The sequence below is a fragment of the Corapipo altera genome, unplaced genomic scaffold (assembly GCF_003945725.1).
Source record: "Corapipo altera isolate COAL_440 unplaced genomic scaffold, ASM394572v1 150, whole genome shotgun sequence".
Classification (NCBI taxonomy): domain Eukaryota; kingdom Metazoa; phylum Chordata; class Aves; order Passeriformes; family Pipridae; genus Corapipo; species Corapipo altera.
The window spans coordinates 2,433,062-2,458,019 of record NW_020884941.1 but is presented as its reverse complement, the minus strand read 5'-3'; the positions used below and the strand labels follow the sequence as shown (position 1 = coordinate 2,458,019).

General features: G+C 43.2%; 1 protein-coding gene across 2 annotated transcripts in view; it reads left to right on the top strand.

The window, feature by feature from the left end:
• Nucleotides 1-21,232, top strand: part of SPPL3 (signal peptide peptidase like 3) — a 54,713-nt gene extending 33,481 nt beyond the window's left edge. Inside the window, exons 3-11 of one of the 2 annotated variants that reach the window (XM_027661594.1) lie at nt 4,557-4,651; nt 7,421-7,540; nt 10,122-10,200; nt 10,915-11,027; nt 15,725-15,831; nt 16,810-16,973; nt 17,947-18,146; nt 19,152-19,261; nt 19,948-21,232. In XM_027661594.1, the coding sequence (XP_027517395.1) occupies nt 4,557-4,651; nt 7,421-7,540; nt 10,122-10,200; nt 10,915-11,027; nt 15,725-15,831; nt 16,810-16,973; nt 17,947-18,146; nt 19,152-19,261; nt 19,948-20,019 (1,060 nt within the window). In that variant the 3' untranslated portion in view covers nt 20,020-21,232. The remainder of the gene's footprint in view (nt 1-4,556; nt 4,652-7,420; nt 7,541-10,121; nt 10,201-10,914; nt 11,028-15,724; nt 15,832-16,809; nt 16,974-17,946; nt 18,147-19,151; nt 19,262-19,947) is intronic. The other variant, XM_027661595.1, reaches the window with a different exon arrangement.
• Nucleotides 21,233-24,958: the final 3,726 nt, after the last annotated feature.

Here is a 24,958-nt window from a genome sequence, read left to right as displayed (position 1 = left end):
AAACAAAATCTAGAGGTGATCAGAACAAAAAAGTAATAAAAGGTTGTATTTGTTTAGTTTTTTCTTCACGTTTTGAGTTAATTAGCATTTAGTTGTGGGACTAATTAAATTATTAACTATTGGAATTTATGCAGTTGTGTGAAAAGGAACTGTGCATCTGGCTGCAAGAAGCTGTAGCATTTATTAAAATTCAATTATGAGGACATAATGCAATATAAAGCAGCAGGAGTGCTTGAACTTCAATTGCTTGTCCTTCCTGGAGCTCCTTGCTCTTAAAAATTTTCCCCTGCTGTTTGCCATCTTATTTGTATCTGCACATGCTCTTTTACCACCTTGTCCTATGCTTTACATTTAAAACTACCCACGTAGCAAGGACTGTGAACTTCAGAGCAGTCCAGCTTACCCAATGGAGTGGTGCAATGGTGAGGGATACAAATCCCTCGAGGAAATGTCCTGTTCTAGGCCACTTGTTTGCATGTATCCTGAAAACCCCCAGATGCAACCTGTTGTAGATCAAGATGGGGTCCCATATGTTTAAAATTACTTTCCTAATTAATTTCCTGTATCAGTTTCTTTAGCAGTTATCTGAGCTAAACCCCAGAGTTCTGATGGAGACTTGGACAAGCTCCAATTCTGCTCGGTCAGGGATGAGGTCAAAAGCAGTTTTATACAGAAAATTTTACAGTGGTGCTGACAAAGACACAATTACATTATTTAAGAAATTAAAGAGTGGTGGTAAGTTACAAAATTATATTCAATTGGAAATTCCTGAAGAAGTAAACCAAAAATTTCTGTTGAAGGGGTTGAATTTTCTTAGGAAAGTATCTTGCTGGAAATATGAAAGTTACAGCTTAGGGTGCTTGTTCTCAGATGACAGCAGTGATGTCACCTAGACTCGAGTGCTTTGTCTTTAAAGGAGCTGTCACAAGACAAAAGAAAATAGCACTCCTTAGTTAACCTCTGTGTGGCAGAAAGTGGGTTTGGTTTCTGATTTTCAGTTGGAAAGAAGCAGGTAGAGTTATTGTGGTGTTGCTGGCAAGTGACTGAAACAGAAGTGCAGTAATAGGATCAGAAAGAATTGGGTGGGTGAGTCATTAGGATAAAATCCACGTGCCTGGTGGATCTAATCTAATGCAGGAAGTTTCGGGGGAATGAAGGAAAGCTTTGGTCCAGTGTCCTAGTTCACACAGGCAGCATTTGTCCAAAACCAAAACAAACCAAAGTATCCCAAACCCTCAGTATAGCCAGAAGAGTGTCTAATAAATCCTGGGTAAAGCCCACATCTAGAATGAAGTGCAGCTGGTAGAGCTGAGTTCCCCTTCTCTGACTGTGGATGAACGAGCATTGCCTTCCAACGTTTGTTCCGGGTCAGGAGTTTTAGCTTCCAGCCCTTTGGAACGTCTCTGCCCTGTACACTCTGACTGTCTCTCAGTCCTTGAACTTGACATACTTTCATTACTGGCTGCCAAAGGGGCAAGGCTAATCCTTTAAACCCTCGCAAGCTGTAAACCGGAGCGTGCAAGTATCTGTGTTAGTTATGGATTTTTAAAGAGGTGAGCTCAGCTTGAAACAGGTTGTTTCCTAGGGCAGGGCAGACACCTATTCTTGTCCAAATGCTTCTCTGGGACTTAAATGTTGGGGTTACTTTGCAGGCAGGTAGCAGCTAAATCTTTTTCTATCCTATCACTTCCCCAGACTTGGTGTCTCAGCTTATGTAAAGCCAGATTAAACCCGGAATGTACCTGTCCAAGTACCTGCTTTTAAACCAAACCAAAGCATGGGATGAACTGGAGTTTTCCATCTCCAGGCTTTGGGTATCCAAAGCATTTGTAAATAGAAAGTAGCTCACATGGTGAACTTAGAGTTCCTGTCAACATGGAATGCTTCTGGTTGGATTTACAGCTTGGCATTCCCTCAGTCCCAGTGCTGTCAGGTGGTGACTGTCCTCACGAGCAGAGCAAGAAGGAATTTCTTCGTGTGTTGTGTCTGCAGGCGCCTCCGTAGATACATCCTTGCTTTCCTGTTCCCTCCATTGTTCCATACAAACATGTCCTGCGGGGTTCCCTGAGGCATCGCTGCAGTGGAAGTGATCCATAGCTGAGGCTGAACTGCCATGCTAGTGACGTGCCAGCAGCTTACTCATTCCTGTGGCCTCGGCGTGACCCTCCGGAGCGGTTCCCTGCGGGAGGGACTCCTGCCTGCTTTGAAACACTGCGCTGGAAATCCTCCCAGATGGGGCTGTGGGGACCCACAGGAGGAACAAAGAGCAGTTCAGTGCCCCATGGGAGGTGCTGGCCCAACATTCCCTTTGGAAGCTCAGGAGAAACTTGAACAAAACAGCAAATGTTTCCCAACTTGCCATTTCTCTTCAGTCGAGTAGTTTGGAGAATCTTTTTTTACAATACAATTTTTAACTTTCTTGGAGGGTGTTTTGGTGATCACTTCTCAATTTTTTTTATTATATTAGTGATAATTTGTACCAGAGGGAAGAGCCAAATCATAAAACAGTTGGAGATTATTCAGGAGTTGGCTTGGATCAGCAGCTGTGTTGCTAAGTGAAAGTAATTTCCTAATTTATGCTTACTTTTGAGGCAGGGATGTTTTAGGTAATAATAATTGCTGACACCATTGCAGTGAAAGGAGAGGGGCTGAGGTTGTTTATGAGCAGTAGATCTAATAGTTTTTATTTCCAGTTTTCTCTGCTGATAGCAATCCCTTAAATTATGAGTTGCCTGATGCCACTGGGAGAATGATGGTGTGAAGTTCTTGCTAAACTGTGCTAATTCAGGGGGGAACAGAACGCTGCACTGAGAAAAGAATGATGTTGTTTGCCTGAATCTTGGAGCAAGGCCTGGAGGGCTGTCAGCCTCCTCCCAGATTTTTATAGCTTGAGAGGAAAATTATGAAGCTACAATGGATAATGGGGGAAAAGAGAGCGTGGATGAGGGATGGAGGCACTCCAAACAAGAGGCAGAGCAGAGAGATCTTTAGAAGAACAAGCTCAGAACAACAGATTAATAGGTTAGAATTTTAGTGTTCTCCATTGCCTCTTTGTGTGTTTGATAATTCTTTGGGTGATGATCCATCATCTGTGTACAAGTACTGTATGTCTGAAGTGGAAGCTTCCTTGTATTCAGCCTGAGCCCAAAAGCTGCTTAAATCTCATATCACTGTTGGGGAGCACTTGCTTAATAGAAGCAAAGGAAACAAAGCAGTTCTATTCTGGAAGAGCCTTTTCCTTGGTTTTGTGTTATGCAGTGAAGCTGCTCAACCCCTCTGTCCTTAATACACCCCACCTATCTCGGTCCTGCAGACTTGGATGTGCTTGATTTTGGCTCTGGGACTGCAGCATGGACTCACTCACCTGTGCATTGCAGTGGGTGATCAATGCACTGAAAGGAAATAACTCTGATGCCCCTGGAATTGTTTAGAAGATCACAGTGTATTTATTACTTGTCTGATAAATTAATCAAATTTGTTTACTTAGCATAGCACAGTTACAGCTAAACTTGAAAAGGAGTTAATGCCTGTTGACCTGGAAGTTTTATTGAAATACTTGGATGCTGCTGCAGACTTAAGACAAGACCAGTGCTTCTGGTGCTTCTCTGTAGCTTATTTGAATAAATAAATATGCAGCTAAATCATGGATAACATACATGCATCTGAATGAGAAATTCTCATGGTAAACTTGATTGCTGGTATTTTTATTAAAAAGTGTGTAGAATTTAGGGGTAGAAAGTATTGCTGGTCAAAGGAGACCTTAAGTGAAATTCCCTCGTTTCAGAAAGTCATGCCAAATCTGTTAGAATATAATTTACAAGTTATATCAAAGTGAAGGACTGTGGCAAAAGGAGTAGAGTACTGTGTTATTTTGGAACTTTTTAGAAGTGTGTATATCAAAATGAAAAGATGACTCAATAACAGCTGAGCTGGCTACACAGGGGAGTGTTGTCAGCTCCTGTGGATTAATTAAATTATGTCAATTTGTGCTATTTATTCAGAGCTTCCTCTACGCATCTGTTCTGGATGTATGTAAAATCTAGGCTTTGCTGAAGTTTTTTCAATGAAGTAAGGCCTTACATTCAGCAGACAATTTACTTGTAAGCTGGTTTGGGTCATCATTCATAGCAACATTTAGAGGGAGGCAATAATATTGTCTTAAAAATGAAACCAGTAGTTAAATTTAAATGAAAAGGAACCAAATGAGAACTTGGAAAGAATTCAAATTCACCAGAGAATTGAAATGTTTACTGTGCTTCCATCATGTTCTACACTTCCCAGAAATGCAGCTAACAACAAAGCACAGCAAAGATATTTAACATTCCCCAGTGCAGGCACTGGTGAAAGGTCTCACTGTCAGAACCTGTGATTTGGTGCCTTATCTGTAACTAAGCATTTCATTTATCCTAATTTGCCGGAGTGTTTGGTGTTGTTTCCAATAACCAGCATTGCAGGGCTTTTGCAGGGAGAGGATGGCAGAATGGGAATGAGACCAATGGGAATGAGCCTAAGCAGGAGTTTAAATCTTCTCTGTTCTGTTTGCTTTGCTCCTGCAGGTCTCTGAACATGGACTTTGAGAATCAAGACAAAGAGAAAGACAACAGCAGCACCGCTGGGTCCTTCAATGGCAACAGCACCAATAACAGTAAGGGTCAACTTTAATCCTTGTCTTCCTCCCCTCACTTGTGTCCTACACCTTCTGCTTCCCCTGGGGTGGTTCCAGCTGCTGCATTGCAGATTCCCCTGATCCAAGGGATCCCTGGGCACTTCCCACCTCGCTGTGCCCTCTCACTGCTCTCTGTGTCTGGTCCGTGCCCGTGGAAGCCTCTTTTTAAACATCAGCATTTCCATAATGCATAAAAATTGCATGTGCACAATTCATCATGTTCTGCTGGAAATGGAAACAGCTTTACTTTGAAAAAGCCACCCCAGAGTGAGAAGGGAATGTAATTCCTTTCTGTCTGGCTGTGATGTGTTGGCCAGTCCAGGGGCGGGAAGAGGCCGTGGGGTGCTCTGACAGCCCCCCGAGGATGATTCAGCCTTGTCAGTGGAGAAACTGAAGAAGAGAGTTCTCAGGGCTTTGGGCAACTCATTTATAATGGACAAAAAATACGTGTCTGCACTGTCTATTCAGAGTGGGATTAACATGTCAGCTCCTGCGGGGTGACTGTCCCCTCTGTGGGCTATAAATAGGTTCCAGGCAGCTTGGCCACTGGAGATGCACTGTTTTACAGGTAAAAATATGGAAGTGAACAGTTAGAGTGAAACACACTGTGCACAATGTGCTGTAAATTCACACCTGATTTTACCTTATAACAATTTATGTGGCCATCTTCTGAGAGTAGGCTCTAGAATGAAATATTTTCCTCAAATATAGAAGGCAGGAGTGAGATAAGTGAGAAGCCCTGTGCATGAAACCCTGAATGCCAAGCTTGTTTTGTTTAAAGTAAGAAATATAGCTTTAAAATTGTAAATTAAATAACATATGTTGTATGTGTCTCTTGCTTTTTTTGCCTTTTTTAAAATAGACTCTTGGAATTTACATAGTTGTCAGACGCTGCTTCTGTTGGCAGCACAGAGCAAAGAGGTTGCTGTGCTTGGTGATTCAGCAATGAACAGTTGAGGCTTTTGGCATCTGGGCAGTGAGGGAAGACAGTCTGGGACTGGGAAATAAGCACATTAAGAGGATTAGCTGTCAGAATGATCAGAAATGAAACGAAGAGCCCTGACATTTAATGCTGCAGGCACTAATTCCCAGATGCCAAGGTGGTGTGTAGTGTGTCATTTCTGGGGTTTTGTTGTGTTCAGTTTTTCCCTTGGGAAGTTGAAGGGCATGTGAATAAATGTGCTTTCTCAGAGCAGGAGAACCAGATCTAAGTCACAGATTGGGATTTCTGTGTCCTCACACTGTCATCACTGCACTGTCTGTATTGCACTGTACCTTTTTGTACCAGACCTCAGCAATGCAGAAATCCCAAGGGACTGAGTTCCTCTGCTTTTTATTTTTAAAATTTACTGTGCTGCTTATGTTTAAGAATAATAGATCACGACATGAACTAATAAATGAGTGTACAGTGCAGGTGTCATGACTTCCCTGCTCGTTGTTTAGCTTCTCTTTTATGAAAATGGTTGGATATTTATGACAGATAGGTTGTTGTGAGCATGTTTCATGGGAGTGTGAGGTTTTCAACATAATCAGATACATCAGTAACTGAGTTGTGCAGTTTAAAGACACGTTCTTACACAGAAACACACATATGTAAGCAATATGTGTGTATATTTTCCTGTGTGGTTATATTGCTATATTCTGCTTGACAATCTAAAAACTTATCCTTAAGATCCTTAAAAGCCCCTTCATACAGCCGTGTCTAATTATTTTGGGATAACACAGTGATATTCAGCTGGTTTTATATCTCTTCTAGGTCTGAGTATTGTATTATTTTTCACTGGTCACTTATCAAGTGACTACTTCAGGTGTTACCTGATTTTAGTGTTTTACAAGAATAACTGTGTCTTGTATTTTTAAGTGGGTTATTGCTTACAGCTTCTGTCCCCTCCAGGGATCAAATATAAATACAGCTACAGAGACTGGTTAATTGTTGGACTATGTGGGAATAGATGGGCTTCTCAATTTTGTTAGTAATTCTAAAAACTCATGGTAAAATGCAGTAAAAAATGTCCTGTCCCATTATTAACATCCCCGGTGGTTACACTGCAGGCTTGAGGTGGGGGAAATAATAAAATAGTTCAGTATCTGTGCACTGTTTAAAATTGCTGCCAGCTATAAAATGTGAGCCTGAGTTCATGGTGGTTTTTAGCAGAAAAGGATTGTAGAGCTCTGCTCTGAGCTGGGGGTTTCACAAACAGGTAAATGTGATTTTTGGAAACTACCTGTTATTGTGAGGCTTGATGTTATCTGGTGACTGCAGCCTGTGATGCAATTTAAGTGCCTGGTGGCCTTCACCCAGGTGGAATTTGAAGCTGTGGCACCCTTTCCATGAGCTGGGGCAGCCTGACACTGGTCAGGCTCTTCCCCTCCTGCTGAGGGGTTCAATGAACCTTTCCTGTGCTCTGCCTTACACACATTTCTGTGTCTCAGTGTAAAGTGAAGCAAACATATAACTGCTACATCCTAATCCCTGAGTAATGTTAATTTTCATAACTTGTTATTCATTCTCTCTGTGGCACAAGTGAAAATTCCTACATTTTCTTCCAGCTTCCAGTCCTTGGGTTCTGCAGAGCAGGGCTGTTGCTGTGCTCGCCCAGCCGGGGTGTGTCTGCACAGACACCTGGGCCTGGCTGTGACAGGGCCCCAGGATCTTGGGGTGCAATGGAAGGTGCTGTCAGAGCCCTCCCTCGTGCTGCTGAGGGGCAGCTGTGAGTGTGTGTGAGAGTTAAGTGTCCCTTCTCTCTCCTGCAGGTATTCAAACCATCGATTCCACCCAGGCGCTGTTCCTGCCCATCGGAGCGTCCGTGTCTCTCCTAGTTATGTTCTTCTTCTTTGACTCAGTTCAAGTTGTCTTTACAATATGCACAGCAGGTGACTAAGGTTTTTTTTTTCCTCTCTAAAAATTGAAATAGAACAGAAAGTACTGATGTCATTAAATTTTGTTGATAAGAATTGTAATACTTGCCACAGTATATTAAAAAAAGAATCATCAGATTTCACAGTTGTATTTCCATGTCTCTGTAGCTATAAATAAAGTGATAAGTATTATTTGAGAAGTATTTTCCACTTAGAGATTTGCTAAACCTTCTGAACTATAAATTGCCAGAGCTTTAAAGATGCCAGATGTATTATTTTGCATGAAGTTCACTTGTTTATAAATTGGTGCTCAGAACTGTATGTGGTATTTCATAATTCAGGTACTTTATGGGAAATAACTCTGGGGATCCTGCCCAGAGACTTCTTTTCCTAGTTTAATTTTGCTTTCGTGCAATTTTTCTGTTTCAAGAGTACTTGTGGTCTCATGAGCATTTGGGTGTTAGTCTTTTGCACTGCTTGAATTTAGAACAAAATTGAAACCGTTATCTGCGAAAAAATTGCAAATCCTCCCCTCGTGTTTACTGGTTACATTTTGTCATTTAAATAAATACCAGGGCTTTGCTTTCTGGAAAATTTTGGCCTTTTGATCTTTTTGCAATTTTTCAAGAGACCAGCTACTGTTGATAGTAGCAAGATTCTTCCTACTGCCCCAGAGATGCAGCAGCTTCTAAAAATTGTACTCAGTCCACATACTGAGCCCGTGAAGCTTTTTAAACCCCCAAATACCTTTCATCCTCTCCCACTTCACATATTTTCATTGCAGGCTTTTCCCTCATGATTGAACTCCTGAGCTGTGCATCCTCTCCAGCCTCCTAAACAGGGCTGATATTAATGGGTGAAATCTGAATGTCTAGTTTTGAGACTAATTGTACCCCCTGTAGAGGCCTGTTGAATTCTGCTTTTATAACTTTGACCTTTTATAACTTTGACACATCATCTTTCCTATTAAAAAAAATACTTCAGATTAATTCTACTACATGCTAGATATTAGGGGAATTTACACACAAGTATACAAGATATTATAAGGGAAGATCTGTGTCAAAAGATAAATTTGGCCAGGGTTCTTGGTCCATTTATTTCCCGAATGACCTTGACATTTGTAACATTTGTGTGTGTAACTGCAGCATCAGTTGGGGCTTGTTGCAGGTTCAGAGGATTGGGATCAGTGCTCCTGGGTAACTTTGTTCTTGAACCTGGTTTTATGGTACTTTTGTGCTTTTCCCTGGGCTTGCATCAGAGAGTGTTGTTAAGCCCAGAACCTCTGAAATGCAGAGTGTCCTTAGAGGCTGTTCAGCAGGATGGGGACCCTGCTGGAGTTGGGAACCTGGGACTGGTCTTGGACTTGGTCCCCCTGTCCCCTGAAGCTGAGGTTGTGCTGTGGCAGCGTGTGCAGTGTTGCCACACTCTTCATTCTTGCCCTGCCCATTCTGCTTTTTGTCCCCTTCTCGGAAATACTGACAGAACTCTGAGTTTTCCTGGTGCTGTTTGCATGCAGACAGTTCTTAAATTTTCCTTTTAGATTATTTGATCTCTCCTTTGTTTTGTTTTGTTTTGTTTTTAAGCTTCCTCCCACCCGAAAGGAAAGATGTGGTTTGACCAAACCAATTCCTTTTTCCAGTTGCCTGAAACTGTGTTCTAAAGAGAGTATTTGACTCCTCATCTTCATTGAGAAGAGAAAAAAAATCCCCTTTAAAAACCAGCAGCAACCATCCCAATTTTTAAAGGAATAAGTAAAGGACGGCACAAAGATCTGATCTGAAGGATGCAGAAGGTTTCAAGTGCCTTCCATTTTCATGTCAGTGTGTTCTTGCTGCAGCAGTTTGGGATGTGCTGCTGACATGTCTGTGTCTCCACACCCTCGAGCTCCAGCCTTTTAAACAGCCCTTTAAAAAAAAAAATGGAAGGAAAAATGATTATAAATACCAGCAGTTACTAAACGCTTTTACAAATGTGTGGGTGGGATAAGTATGCTGCCTGAAAAAGAAAATGTTTATGGAAATAGTCTGTTTGGATATTTATGTCTTTTTATCGTCCTGGTTTCAAAACCTTAAAGCACTTTGTGTTTTAAAAAAGTGAAGTTGCCAGCTACTGGCTATAACTTATTTGAAGTTGTACTGTGTTTCAGTAATGAATAAAAAGGTTTGAGTGAGATGGGGGAAAAAATTACTATCCGAGTTAAAAAGTGGGAAAAAATCCTTTATTATGCTCTTAGTCTGTGTTGGATGCTGAAGAATTTTCAAAGGGTCTCACAACCAGTTTGTAGTAAGATTTTTTCCGACTCCCAGAATATGTGAAAACTGTTTTTCTTGCTGACACGATCATGAATAGATTCAAGACTTTTTTTAAGGTTTGGGAATGGGGCATTGAATTCCTTTGAGAGCTTTCATTTCATTGAAGTCTGAAAGCCACTGTTCTGCAGAAAACCTCGGAGCCTTGAGCTGCTCTTGCTGTAATAACACTGAGCATATGATAATAGGACATTGTTGCAAGAGCTTTTTCCACTTGGAGAAGCCTGTTTGTGTACTGTAGAAATCAGATCTGAATGTCCTAACATTACCTCTTCTTCTTTTTGTAGTCCTTGCAACAATAGCTTTTGCTTTCCTTCTGCTCCCGATGTGCCAGTACTTAACACGGCCTTGCTCACCTCAGAACAAGTAAGGACCTGAGCAATCCTTTGCTCCTCTTCTTGTGTGTTGTATTTCTTTCTTTTAAAGAGAATTCTCTAATGAACATTAACTTCAGGGCTGTTGTTTGTGCCTGGTTTTTGTGCCAACACCGTGCTTCCACTTTGAAAGTAGGAAGCACAATTTCTGCAAGCCACTGGCCCTTGCCAGCCTGGGAAATGTGATACCATTGCAGGGGACTCGATTTCCCAACAGTGGTTTTTAATAAGTTTGGCTTATTTTGGCTGAGATTTCAGAGTTTGGGATTTGGGTATTGGATTTTAATGTTCGTTAACACCGGGCTCTGGATTTTAATGCTGCCTCTTCTGGGGACTGTAGTTACATCAGTGAAAATTACAGTTATTTTGAAACACATTTTATTTTTGAACCTTGTGACTGGAGTTCATGTTGCTAAAAGCACTATCTTAGGTGGTGCTAGGAAAATAGCATGGTTACAATTTCAAGAGAGGTGCCAAGATTTACAGGGCTTTTTCCATCTCTGCAGTTCATGCTTTATACACACTGTTTGAATGTGAGGAAAGCTTTTATTTTGTTGCTGTTTTGGTACCTACTTGTGGCAGAGGAACTTCCCTTCAGTTGTTCTTGGCATCTTTCATCAGCAGTTGAGCCTTGTTCCAAGTGTCCATTTTCTGCTCTTTAAATGGAAACACTAAGTCCTCTGGCTGATGTTTGTGTTGTTCCCAGGATTTCCTTTGGCTGCTGTGGGCGTTTCACTGCTGCTGAGTTGCTCTCGTTTTCTCTGTCTGTGATGCTTGTCCTTATCTGGGTCCTGACTGGCCACTGGCTCCTTATGGATGGTGAGTATGGGAATTAAGGGGCTTTACTGCTGGTTTGTGCCTGTTCTGACACATCAGTCACTGGTGATGATGGGTGAAATTTGCTGATATTAGTGGCTTGCCGAGTTGTGGAGCAGAGTCCCTGAAAACAGCCAGGAACATGCCAGGGGAGTGCTTGGGACACCTGTTTTTCTGGTTTGTAAAAGCTTCCAAGGAGGTGCCAGAACACTCATGAAACATATTCCACCCCTGTGTGATGTGGGATGAATCGCCAGATTGAGTTAAAGAAGTGTGGAGACAATGGTTGTTTGTGGTTCATGGCTTAATCTTAGCAATCTGGTTCATTTTTGCTGTGCATCTTGTTGTTTATTGGTTCAGATGATCAAATAATTTGTTGTGAGGCAGCTCACAGGAGCTGCTTGTCTTTGATCTTTGTGCTGCTTGCCATGGGTGGTGAGATGGTGCAGGTGGCAGGCAGCCAGTTGGCTTGGAGGTGTGAGTTATTGGGGTTTTTTCATGCTGGTTCAACTGAATTCCCAGCTTACTGTTCCAAAAAGGAGCTTTCCTCCTTCCCTCCTGCCTTCCAAATCTCTTGTGCTGGCTCTGGCACTCACTCAATCACATGGTGAGCTGATTGAGCTCACTACAATGGCAGCGTGCTCGGGTTTTGCCAGGCTGTTTTTCTGCTGCTGAGTGAGATGAATTGGATTATTGTGCAGTCAGGTATGTGCTAAATTTGGCAAAAGGTACGTGGCAGCATGATGGGATCTGAGGGGATGGTGTGGATATGATGGCAAAGGCAGGAAGGGGTCAGCAGGAGCAGCACCTCTGCTGCTCAGCAGTGTCGGCAAAACTGGCTTAGGACATCCTGTAGTGGCACCCCGAGGTTGTGATTGCTTGAAGAAAAATTGCTGGAACAACATCACCTGCCCTTGAAATTGTTCATCACAATAGAAAACATTCATCCCATCAGCTTCCAGCTCCTCCTAAACCAGGCAGCAGCAGAGGCAAGTCCTTAGCACGGAAGCCTCTCCTTGCGCCTTCATTCTTTCTTTTGTACAAAGGCACTGTGCTTCATTCATGCTTTTTGCTGCTTTCAAAGTCCCACCTGTTGTATGGAAGGGAAATACCTTTTAAAGTACCAGATACTAAATGAGAAAAATGCAGACCAAGTTTGTTTTGTGATAAGCAGAGTGGGCCACCATGAAATCAAGGGTGACTTTTGATCTGCAGTAGCTGCAAAGCCAAATGGAATGTCAAGTGTGGATTTTGGCAGAGTCTGAAGAGTTGTCTACACTGAGATATCACCAGAAGCATTTAGTTAAAAATAGTTATTTTTGTGAGTGTTTCAGTCTGACATCGTGGGCTTCGAGGTAATTCATCTGCAGAGCTCTGAGCTGCTGATTCCTGGCTTTTATTTCTCTTGGAGGTTGATTATGATTTACTGAATTGTGTTGCTGCTGTCTCGCTTTGAAGTAATTTATGTAATTTGTATGAAGGCAGCTTGAACTATATAGGTGATCCTCCTGTCATTTGTTCAAATCCAATTAAATCAGCGTTTGCCAGTGACATTGAACAGGGAACAGCATTTATTGGCCTTTGTCAGGGAAAGAGAGTCTGCAGCTTTACTCCTTGGGCTGTGGGATCCCATCACCTTTGCCTTTAGCTCTGCTCTGCTGTGACCCAGTCATGCAGACCCCAGTGACTCCTGTCCCTGTGGGCAGTCAGCACACGTATCCAAGTGCAGCACTCCTGTCCCTAAGGCAGTGCCTGCAGCTGCTGGGTGTGCAGGGCCGTGGGTTGAATGGCTTCTGGGGCAGGGATGTGTTACAGGGTAGAGTGAGCAGATGTTGTCTCGGAGGTTGTTCTGGCACAAATGTGATGATGCACATTTATGGGTCTTGAAATGCTCGTTTCTCAGAGCAGATTGTTTGATGACAGAATCCCCAAGGATGGTCACTGTCCCCTGGTAAAGCCTGGGTAAAGGCTTTCCTAAATAGTGGACAGAGCTGGAGAGATGCACAGTGGGAATGCTGTGGATGGATGGAATGTCTGCAGTTACAGAGTGAACTGCACAGGCACAGATACCCCGGGACCTGCTGCGTCAATGGACAGATCCACGGCCTGTGTTCTTATTCCCTCCCTTTAAAATACACTTTGGTCAGATCAGAACCTCAGTACCTGTGTCTTTCAAAGGTCAGCTGTGGCCTTTGGGGGAAGTTAAATCCTCCCCAGCTCACATTGTGCTTTGTAAACCAGACCCCACACCAGCAGCATCTGGGGCTGTCATTGCTCTGGGTGCAGGAGGGCAGGGGAGCTGCCAGAGTCTAATCACATATGCAAGAATATTCTTAATCCTCAGAATATCCCTGTTCCATAAGGAGTGTGCTTGCAGGGACTCTGGATTTAATTAGTTTTGTTAATTGAACGTTAACTCTTCCAGTTAGTTCTTTCTTACTCAGCTTTCTTAAGCCAATGCCCAGCACTTCCAAACCAGGGCTGCTGTTTGTGTGGCCACTCTACCTCTTTCTCTCTTCTTTCTCTCCTCTTTGTTTCTATTTTTTTTTTTTATGATTTGGAACATATTTCAGTGAAGATCTGCCTTATTTGTTTGTCAACACCAGCTTGGACAGGACTTTGTTTCTCTCATGATTTCTAGACTCTTCCACTGGCAAAGGGAGCTGGCCTCCATTTAGAGAAGCCTGTCGGTGGTTTGACTGCTCTTTGGCCCATATTCCTCGCACTTGCTCCCAGGCATTCTTGCTTCCCTTGGTTTTTAGCCTTACCAGTATTTCCTAAAGCTGTTGCAAAACTGTGTAATTATTACAATGTGTATTTCACTGTCAGCTGAAGGATTTTTTTCCTTCTCCTTTTCTACCCAGTATTTGCGTAGTTTGATGAAAGTGCCTTATGCTTGTGTTCATTTCAGTGACAGAGAAATGGAGTGTGTGAACAATAGATAAAACTCCTCACTGGTTAAAATATTTCAACTTCTGGTTAATTATAACCTGGAAATCCTCTCCTAAATACAGGCTTGCTTGAGCTATTATTAACATTGGCTTTAGAGAAACCTCTTTGATTTAAGACAGACTGTACCCTTGTATTTGCTCTTCTGCCAGAGGAAGTCTGTAACTGAGGGCTATATTGAATTACTGAATGCAGTTCTTTTTCTTGCTGCTTTGCTGTGTCAAATTCTTTAAACCTCGGTAACTTGCTTACATTTTGTAGCTGGTTTCAGTTGTGCAGTGTGATTTAGGGTATGTTTTTATCTGAATAATCCCACTCCTCCATTAAAACTGGCAGCTCTGACAGTGGGTGTTGTGTCAGCTCTCAGATGAGGTGGGCTTGGCAGAGGTGCTGGGATGCAGCCCCTGGCACTGCAGGCAGCCAGGATGGCAGGGGACTGGGGGCACGTTTTTCCCTTGAATCCATATGGATGTTTCCTTAGTGGTTTTTATGGAAGGACTCCCCAGCTCTCAGGTGAAATGCAAGTGTGAGATGGTTTCACAGTCCATAATTACAGTGTGAGAATCCAAAGGTTAACTTGTACATTTTGGCCAAGTCCAGCTGTCCCACTGGTGGGCATGTATGTCATGGATCAGCTTTCCCTGCAGTTCCACTTGGCCAAAATGGGATTGTAACTTCTTACAAATTCTGTGTCATGTTAGACAAAGACATTTTGTTGACAAATGTCTGCATGATTGAGTGTAATCGGGTCCCAGCTGAGCTCCATTATTCCTTGTAAATAGACTGATATCACAGATAAAAGCTGATTTGCTTTTTAAGGTTTTTTTTTAATTTTTTTTTATTGTAAGTATCTCTGTAGGGATTTACTTGTAACCAGCTGTGGAGTATCTTTGGTAGCTGAGGCTGGGCTTTAAGAAGCAGAAAATGACACAGAAGTGAAGACTGGGATTTTTGTTTTAGTTTAACATCTTGCCTTTCTGCCCTGACAGAATTCCTCTGGGAACAAAATGAACATCTGAGCTGCCTCGTGTCATTCAGCTCATTGATCTGGCTGAAAACTCACCCTTGGGAGAGGGGTTAGGAAAAGACCCATATTTTTTTCCTTGTCAGTAGCTAGGCTTTCACACAGGTTCTTGGGAAATCCCTGGATATCTAAATGATGATGTTTTGTGGTGTTCTTGCCCAGTCTTGCCCAAGCAGAAGGTTGGTTCAAGGGGGTTTTGTCAGACCAAGTTCTAACATGTCACATCACTGTGCTATTTCTGAATTAAGAGTCAAGGATTTTATTTATTTTGGGCATTTACTAGAAAACCTCCTAATAATGTAAAAGTAGAGGTTTATGCTTGGGGCACAAAAAATCCAAAGTTGTTTTGTTGCTTCTGTTTTTAAGTGGGTTTTAAGTCAGGGTTGTAGAGGGGAGATGGAGTCTCTGGGACACAGGACATGGAACATTTCTTTGTGGTGGGTGGTAGAAGCCAAGTGGAATGAGTGGTTGTGCCTGCAGAGGGATCTCTGCTTCCATGGGGACACGTTTGCAGTTGGCTACTGAATGTATTTTGACTTTTCTTAACCTTGGTAACAAGAATTTCACTGGCTGGAAATAGCAGACCGTCATCTAGTGCATGCAGAGCTGCACAGGTGCAAACAGAGGCTTCCTCGGGGTTTTGGGGGGGGAGGTACTGGCTTGGGGTTGGTGGTTTTTTGTTTGTTTTGCTGTTTGTAATGAACTAATGATGTCTTGCATTTTGTAGCTCTGGCTATGGGCCTGTGTGTTGCAATGATAGCCTTTGTTCGGCTGCCGAGCCTGAAGGTTTCCTGCTTGCTGCTCTCTGGGTTACTAATTTATGATGTCTTTTGGGTAAGTGTTTGGTTTGGTTTCACTAAAACTGTTTTTATCCTTTGGATTTGTAATCGGCCTTGGGCCAGTTTTACATCAGCTGTGCTGGTATGAAGTTGATGAAATCTGGCAAAGCCAGATCACCGGCCTCAGTGCTCCATTCTGAGATGTGGAATTCTACAGCAGGATATGGAATTATTTCCTTGCTAATTAGTTGACAAAAGCAGAAATATGATTAGAATATTTCAACTTTCACATATTATTTAAAAAAAGAAGTTGGACCTGGAATTTTGGAAGCTGCTGAAGATCAGAACAAGCATTTCCAAGTCCACACAAAGCCTTACACAGGACAAAAATGTGCCAGCTTCTGATTAGCAGAGAAATGTGCAAAACAAGAATGCAAATTGATCTGTAGCCAGGAAGGTTGGCATAGAATCTTAGCACACTTCAACAAGAAACATGACAGAATGTACTTTGTAACAGCAAAAGGGTTTTGTTTCACCTTTGCATAACAGCGAGCGCTGATCCAGGGCAGCGCCTGCCGACAACTCTGGCAGCCAGGCACTTTCCAGGGGGATGAGCTGTAGTGTAAGAGCCTGTTGGAGACCAGGGCTGCCTCATCCCATTTAGGAGTGAGCACTGTGCTCACCTCTTCTCTGCTCTCCAGCTTTCTCCTGTTTTTAGCATCCTGTTCCCCGCCTCTGTCATTCAGCACCCTCTGTTTGTAGTCAAGACAGATCCTTTGCAAAGGATCCCAGGATACTAATCAGTGCCTTGATATCAGGAAGTATATTCCAGTTATCCTTGAGGATTAATAGTGTAAAAAGCTCCATCTGAGTTTCTGAAATGCTTTTTGCCTTTTAACATCATATACAACATATGTGCATGGAAAATTTGGACAGTAACCTTTCTTTTCTTGAATAAGCAAAGCAAAAATAGATGCAGCTTTGAGTTGCTGTGGAATTGCAGTTTGTAATTTCTGATTTCCTTGTTCCATAGGTCTTTTTCTCTGCCTACATCTTTAACAGCAATGTTATGGTGAAAGTGGCCACACAACCAGCTGATAATCCCCTGGACGTGTTATCCCGGAAACTTCACCTGGGACCAAATGTGGGCAGGGATGTTCCCCGTCTGTCGCTGCCTGGTAAACTTGTATTCCCAAGGTAAAATCAGTGGATCTTTTACTATATTATATGAGAAACATTTTCCTTCCCTGTACTTAGTAGAACTAATTCTGTTGGAAATTATCATCTTAGTTCCCTGAATAATTGCAGGCAATTGGGAAGGATTAGAAACTGCTCTAAACAAGGGCACCTTACTGGGCAAGAGCTGTGCTGGGGGGGAGATGATTCCACACCTCCCTGCTCCAGGGGTTCCTTGCTGGCTCGAGTCTGTAACCAGACACATGCAGGCAGCTCAGTGTAGCAGCAGCAGGCAATGGGTTCTGTTGGTGTATTTACTCCTGTTTCTTTAGATGTTGGGATGCTGAAATTATAGAGATGAGAAGTTCATTGTCTGCAGTGATAAAAACAAAATTGTTCACTTTGTCAACTCAATTTGCCTTTATTTTCTTGAAAAATACCTTGGATTTAAGATAATGGACAATTTTAGTTCTCAGTTTACCTCCCAATTGGCTCTTTTCTGGGAATCTGGCAAGACTATAGTTTTCTGTTTTGTCTGAATGAGGCCAAAGGTCTGAGAAGTCAAAAATGAGAATACTGCCCTGTGTTAGATCTGTGTGATGGGGCTGGAGGTGCAGTGTCTGTCAGTGTTAATCAGTCAGATAAAAGGGCCAGCTGGTCCCTCCCATCAGCGCTGAGGAGAGAGAGGGCTGAAATACTGCACTGATGGATCTGTCTCATTGAGTAAGGGCAAAGGCAGCTTAAACACTACTGGGAGAAGGAGACTGGTGTGGAGTAACACATCATCCCTGCCAAAATGGGTTTATGTAAAGCTGAGCTGAGGTGGTGGAGAAATCACTTTGGAAAACTTCAGTAGCCAGCATTTAGCTCCTGCTATGTCCAAGTTTGCCAGGGAAAGAGGGGATGTGCCAAACGAAGCTCAGAACCAAAGTGAGGAGTCTGGAGCTTGTCACTTTTTGTTTTGGGCGTGAACCCAATTCCAGTTGCTCTCCAGTTCCACAGGCAGCCACTTCTCCATGCTGGGGATTGGAGATATTGTGATGCCAGGGCTCCTGCTCTGCTTCGTCCTGCGTTACGATAACTACAAAAAACAAGCCAACAGTGACTCCTGCGGTGCCCCAGGACCAGGGAACATCTCTGGGCGGATGCAGAAGGTCTCTTACTTTCACTGCACACTTATTGGCTATTTTGTAGGTGAGTAATTAGTGTAATATGGAGAGCTGCCCAGTGGGCAGATGTGGGATTATTGTAGTAGGGTTAAAAGAAGATGAAAGCAAGTGTAAAGAGGCTTTAAGAGGATGTTTGGTTATGTTCTTTTTTAATCCTCTTCTCTTTGGGTTTATTGGCATGGTCTAGGGAGAAAAACCCTTCAACAATCTTCCTTTTAAGATTTTTTTGTTGTTGTTGTATTTTATTTAGAGGATGAAACAGATTATCAGTGTGTTTTTGTTAGCACTTTTTGCTTCACTATCTAAGTGTCGTAGCTCATACCTGGGTTATGGTAAAAATATGGGAGTTTCCAGATTAATTATGCTGTTCAAAAGTACATACTACATCTAGGTAATTCATCTAAATAATTTCTGCATTTTTGTATTCTGCTGTTAATGATCTCTTAGTTAGATTCTATACAGAAAATCATCAGTAGTCACAAATGGAATGCTGGTTATAATTTGCTGTAGCCAGCCCTCTGCTCCCTAACATAAAACAGGCTTTTCCCTCAGGTCAGGACATGTGTGTGCATATCCTGACCTCCTGCAGTCCTTCTGAGGATGAAAAGGAAAGATTCATTTCCTACCCGTAGCCTTCCTCTCACCCATCATTCCCCCAGTGTTCCCTTTGGCCAAGTATCCAGGAGAGTCATTCCTGGTGTGTGCAGCCCTTCCTCTGAGCCCCCACTGCTCAGGCTGGGGCCTCACACTGATGGTCTCCAGAGGTGCCAGCCCTGGAGCAGCACTTCAGTGTGGTGCAATTCCCCCTTTACCTTCTGTTGCATTTTGTTTGAGTTCTTCTTGGGTTAGTCTTGAGAGTCTAATATTCAAACAGAATAATTTGTCACTGCTTGGTTTGTTTCAGTTGCATTCAGGAAGAGCAAAGCAGAGAGAAGTGACTTTTCCCCCTCCTATTTAAAATGGTGGATGAAATGCTGAGAACATCCACATGCAACCTGGAGATATTTATAGTCCCTTTTTTCTCTTGCAGGTCTATTAACTGCAACAGTAGCTTCTCGTATTCACCGGGCAGCCCAGCCTGCCCTGCTCTATTTGGTACCCTTCACTTTATTGCCGCTCCTCACCATGGCCTATTTAAAGGTAAGAGGGGATGGCACGTGGGCAGCAGGAAGCCCTGGGCCAGCTGGCAGCAGGGTCAGTGTCCTTGCAGTGGCAGCAGCTCTCAGGAGGATGATGAGTGTCCCTGAGAGCTCTGGCCCAGAGCTGAGAGACCACTGCTCATCATTTCTTACTGAGAGGAGTTCCTGAAATAGAAGATAATTTAGGTACATAAAGTACCAGTAATTACAAACTAACTAAATTATAAAGTATTAAATGCTGTTTTAATTAAATAAGTGAGTTTGTCCTTGTCCAGCTTGTCATGAAATACCACATGGACAAAGGCTGAGCAGCAATCAGAGAGGCAGAGCCTTGTTTGCCTGTTCCCAGTCACCTGTTCTGAACAGAAATTTTAGAGTGTACAGTTCCTGTTGAAGCACACATCTGGCACTCTGCAGAGCAGAACATAGGAAAGGGCAGGATTTTCCACCTGCATCATTTCCTTCCCATCAGAAACCCCTTTTGGGTAGATCTGCTGCCAGAATAAGTCGTTCTGGCCTGATAGGGAAAGGATGGGGGTTTTTTTTGTCTTTGTTTTAACTTGCAAAACAGGTGAAGAATAGGTTTGCTGTAAGACACACTTGCAATTCTGTGTGCATTTAAAATCTGATTCTAAGCAGAGTTCAGAGTTTCTGAGGACACGGTCCTTGTGCTGTTTCCCTGCCCAGGGCGATCTACGTCGCATGTGGTCTGAGCCTTTCCACTCCAAGTCCAGCAGCTCCCGTTTCCTGGAAGTATGATGGAACGGACAGGAAGTGACCTGAACTTCTGCCTTGGTCCTTTTCACTTTAACTTGTGGCTTTGTTGTCTCCTAAAGCTGGACTGGCTGGTACTTGGGAAGGTACCAATGACGGGACTTGTATGAAAGGACTTTGTATTAAAGGAGGGAAAGGAACAAAAGCGAAGATCCCGGAGCTCCGCGTGACTCCGGATCTCCTGCAGATGTGGAATTGGGGACCCTTTGTGCAACTGCAGCCACTTTTCCTCTTTTCCTCACTCGGATGGATTAGTACCAGACTATTACCTTTGTGAGAGAGGAAGAGACAGACTTGAAACTGAAAACGGCTTGAAGTCGTTCAAAAACTCGTGAACACTAAACGCAAAAACGGTTGAGAAACTGAAGCTTCTTCAGAGAACCCTCGTGGACATTGGGACCAGTCTCCTGCGGGACTTCGGTTTTGAAAAGAACTGAGACAGAAGGTCTTCTGTCACAATATTGGGTTTTTTTGATTTATTAAATATTTCCTGTGGTGTGAGGTTACTTATTAAATCCACAGACATTGAGTGACTTCTTGCAGTATACATATAAAAATTTGTTGTAACAAGTTACATTTCCACCCAGATGTCATGTTGCAGTGAAAAAGGGCACGATTTTTATACATATATATATACACACATATAGATATATATATGAATAAATAAAAAGGAAAACCTGCTAAGATCATGCTGTGTAGCAGACAGGGGCTTGCTGTAATTTTTAGCATGTAGCACAGTTACTCTGGCTTTATGTATATGGATCTACAATGAGCTGCTGTTTTTTTCCCCCTCCTACAACTGAACCTGCAGTTTAAAACCCAGTGTAGTATTTGTACTGGTTGTACCATGGACTTTAGGGGATATTTGGTTTGATCAATGTAGCAAACTAGGGAAGAAAAAAGTTCAAACCCAGCCCTGTGTGTCTGAGGGGGGAGGAGGTGGGGGTGTCTTTTTTCTTTTTTTTTTTCCTCCCTTTTTTTATTTTCTTTTTTTACAAACAGCTCCCTTGCAGGTTTTTAGTAGTTCCTTCTTGACCCAGTGCATGTATTATAGCAGCAATTGTCTTTGTGCTTTCTGATCATAGTAATGTATCACTTGTAAATACATTTTTTCTATTTTCTATTTTTTTGTATTTTTTGCATTTTGTTTCATTAGTGTGCTGTATTTTTCCATGCCCCTGCCCCTTAAAGAAAACAAGAAAAAAAAAAAAAAGGAAAAAAGAAAAACTGTCCTTTACTGTTGTGACTGGTTGGAGTTTGTGTGTTGACTGCTTTGTACCTGTAGCTTGTTAAAATGTGGATTTTATTCTTTTTTCTTTAAACCAGCAGTTCCAGTTGTTATTTTATTGACTGAAAGGCTTTCCTGAGGTAACTAAACTTTTTTCCTTTAAAGCAGTGTGCCAAGCTGGGTGTGGGGAGCTCTTCCCAAAAGCTGGTAGCTCATTGACAGAAGCTGAGAATTGTTGGTGGGTGGGGAAGGAGGAATGTTCAAGAATTACTCTGACTGAGCAGGGACAGAGCTTGGCTCTGGTTTTGTTCTGGTAGGTGAGGAGGGTTTGGTGAAACACCTGATGCTCTGCCCAGCTGGGGGTACAGCAGGAGCATATTGGGCATGGCAGGAAATTTCATCCAGCCATGTGTGTGCACTGTCATTAGTTAATGTCATTAATTAACGCCCTCCTCTGTTCTCAGGCAGCTCTGGCACTGATGGCAGAGGAGCTGACGGGGCTGATGCGTCTGAGTGGGCTGGGACACCCCTCCAAGACAGCTGGAACATCCCAGGAAACAGTAAGAAACAGCTCAGCCATCTTAGGAGGCCCTAAGATTTAGCAAGTGTGGGTGTGAGTCAGGGGAGATGCTGTGACTTTATTATTTATTTATTTATTTATTTATTAATTATCACACCACCACCACTCCTCAGTTCTCTCTCTTAGCTGAAACCATTCCCTCCAGCATGTCCCTGCAGTGTGCATTGTCAGGTACCTGTCACTTTTAAAGGAATTAGTTTTTAACTAAAAACCTGCTTTTTTCTGTCCGTAGCAGTTCTTAGATCCCAGACTTGCTAGGGACAACAGACAGGCGAGTTTTCAGCCACACACCTCAAACCAAAGGTGAATAAAATATTCAGGAGAGTATTCAGAGAAAGAAAAAAAAGGCATGTTTTTGGTTGCTTTTTTTTTCCCCGAGGTTTCAAGCAGTGGAATAACAACTTCAGATCCAATTTGCTGCTGCTTTATCTGCCCAGCCCTTGCACCCACCTGACAGTCATGCACAGCTCGGGTGCCATCAGCTTCACAGCAGTTCCCTCCAGCCTTTGGAATTAAAATACAAGGTCTTCCTTTGTCTTGCAGTGGCATTTTTAGGCCATGCCTGGAAAGCATCCCTGTGAACAATTTCTACACTTAAAAGTATTCTGGAAAAAGCTCTAGAAATGCTAATTGATAAATGCTAGTCGATAAATGCTTAATGACAATTAGTTCAGCTTTCCAGAAAGTCCCTGGCCTCCCTTGTTCAGCTGTATTGCCCTCCTGCCCCGGGAGAGCAGAGTGTTGTAACTGAGCCCTCTGTCTCTACCCCACAGGTTCCACTGGCACTGCCCAGGTGAGCACACAGTGGACTGAAAGGTGTCTGCTGCCCCCTCAGATGGCAGGAAGAGGGGTTTGGTGCTTTGCAGGGGTTCACTGAAGCATAACTGTCCTAAGGAAAAGCGCTTTCCCAGGGCTTTGAGTAAGTTACAGCTGCAAAGCTTTGTCCCACAGCTCTCCCACCCAGACCCGCCTCAGCATTCAGGGAGATCACCAGTGGATCCTTCTTGGCTCTGGGCCCTCCCTGCTCAGATGGACCTTCTGTCCTTGGCTCCCCAGTGTCTGCCCAAGGATCAAACTATACAGGCTGCTTTGGGTCCCCTGGATTTTGGGAGGCCATGCAGGGCCTGGGTTCCTCCATGCAGGGCCCAGGTTCCTGTCCCTGTGGGGTCTGGTATGGCTGCTGATGTCGCCATCACTTAACAGTCTGTTGAATTCCTTAATAAACTATTTGACACAAAGTCCTGCAGGTGAAATGGCCAAACTATCTACCTGTCAGAATTATCTTAATAACTTTTTCACTCACTTAAGCTTTCTTGCAGGAATGCAAAATGAGGCTGGCAGAAAAGTGATAGACTGGAGCATATTTATAGCACAGTTGTCAGAATACGGACCAGAACTGTACTGTACAAATCTGCTGACAGTCTGGAGTCAGTTTTCTGCTGTGACTTTGGGAATAGTCAGCTTAGAAATGGCACTTGTTTGTATTCTGAAATTTCCCTAAGGTCACACTTAACCTTGCAAACATGAGGAGTGCCAAAATGGCCTGGGGTGTGTGGCCAGTCCGTGTGGGCAGGAAGTGTGAGAAGTGGAAGCAGGTCACCCTGGGTCAGTATTGGCCTGTTGGGGCACCCAGGGCAGTTGTCACAGCCTCACCCAGCTGGTGTGAGGGCACAGGGCACTGCCTGGGAGCACAGTGTGATCCGTGAGAGAAGGGGAAGCACTCACTGAGGGAATCAGGAAACACATACTGAGGGTTGGGTGGCTTCCCCTGCTTAGAATGACCTCTTTGGAGGGGGAAGTGGAGGGAAGGCTCCCAAGTATTTTTCTTTTTATACAAGTAGTGAGTGAGTAGAATTTGAAATTAATTTTTTAAGTAAATGGTAGCGAACTCCATTTTTCATTCAAGTTACAGCCCTGTCACATTTTCTTACCTCTATTCCATGTCTTCTTCGTGTTATTCTTACAAGCAATTGGGTTTTTTACCTCAGGATGTCTTTCAAATTTGGTGTTTTCCATGCTTTCCAACTTCCCAACATAACCTGAATGTGTGGTCTGCGTTGAGGGCTCTCAACTTGGGCAAAACAAAGTTTTAATTTAAAATCAAAATACATTTGTCCTTTTTTTTCCTAACAGCTAACACTGTCAGAAGAGACTGGTGGAGCAGACTGTTGTGCTGTGAAAGCAGTACTGCAGCAGGTTCAGCTGAGTCCTATAAAACTTGATTGCTTAAACATGGCTGAAATGGCACTTTCAGGTTGGTTTTTTTTTGGAATTGTGTGAAATGGAGTGATGAGCCCTGTCCTGCTGTGCTGTGAGGCAGATGCTTCCAAGGGGGAGCCAGACTCCAGGTGCAGCTCGTCATTCCTGGTGAGGGATGGGACAGAAAGGATGTGTCTCATGTCTGTGCTCCCCAGGAGTTGTTAAGTATTTCTCACCTGTGTGTATTTAATTGTAGCAGCCCAGAACAGTTCTCTTCCTTTAGTCTGCTGGGAACCCAAATGAAGAATCTGTGAGCTTTATGTGTGATAAAAAAATCTATCAATTTTAAGGTCCTTGTTACTGTAACTGTTTCCTAAGAAAGGATTCTACTTTGGGTTCCCCGTTTCATCCTCAGCAATCTGCCTCCTAACCAGTTTCATGTACACTTAGAGCACCGTGGGGCAAAAACCACAATGTCCTTGAGAAGTGTTGCTTTTTGTCCTGGAGAAGTGGCTTATCTCCTTCCCCTTAACTGTTTCTAATTTATGTATGATCTGATTTTCCCATCTCGGTGCCCCAACTCTGCGATGTTGGCCGAGTTTGTAAAGTGATAAAAAGTTACAGCTTCCCCTGCAACAGCCCCTTCTTCCCAAGGAGAGCCCGGCCCTGCCCACACCTGGCTGGGATGGTGCTGTCTGGGGGTGGCTGGGTAAGAGCTCCTCATTTAATGCTGCAGAACTCGTTTGTGTTTTGCACGTTCAGCAGTTCCTTTGCAGCAGCCCTGAGGAGCAGAGGCACAGGCAGCACAGAGTTCTCTCAGCCAGCAGCAGTGAGGAGTAAGCTTATAGTATCTTGCTCTGAGAAGAGCCATGGCTTTGCTCTGGGAGCTCTGGGCCTTTTTGTGTAACTGTGCTGTT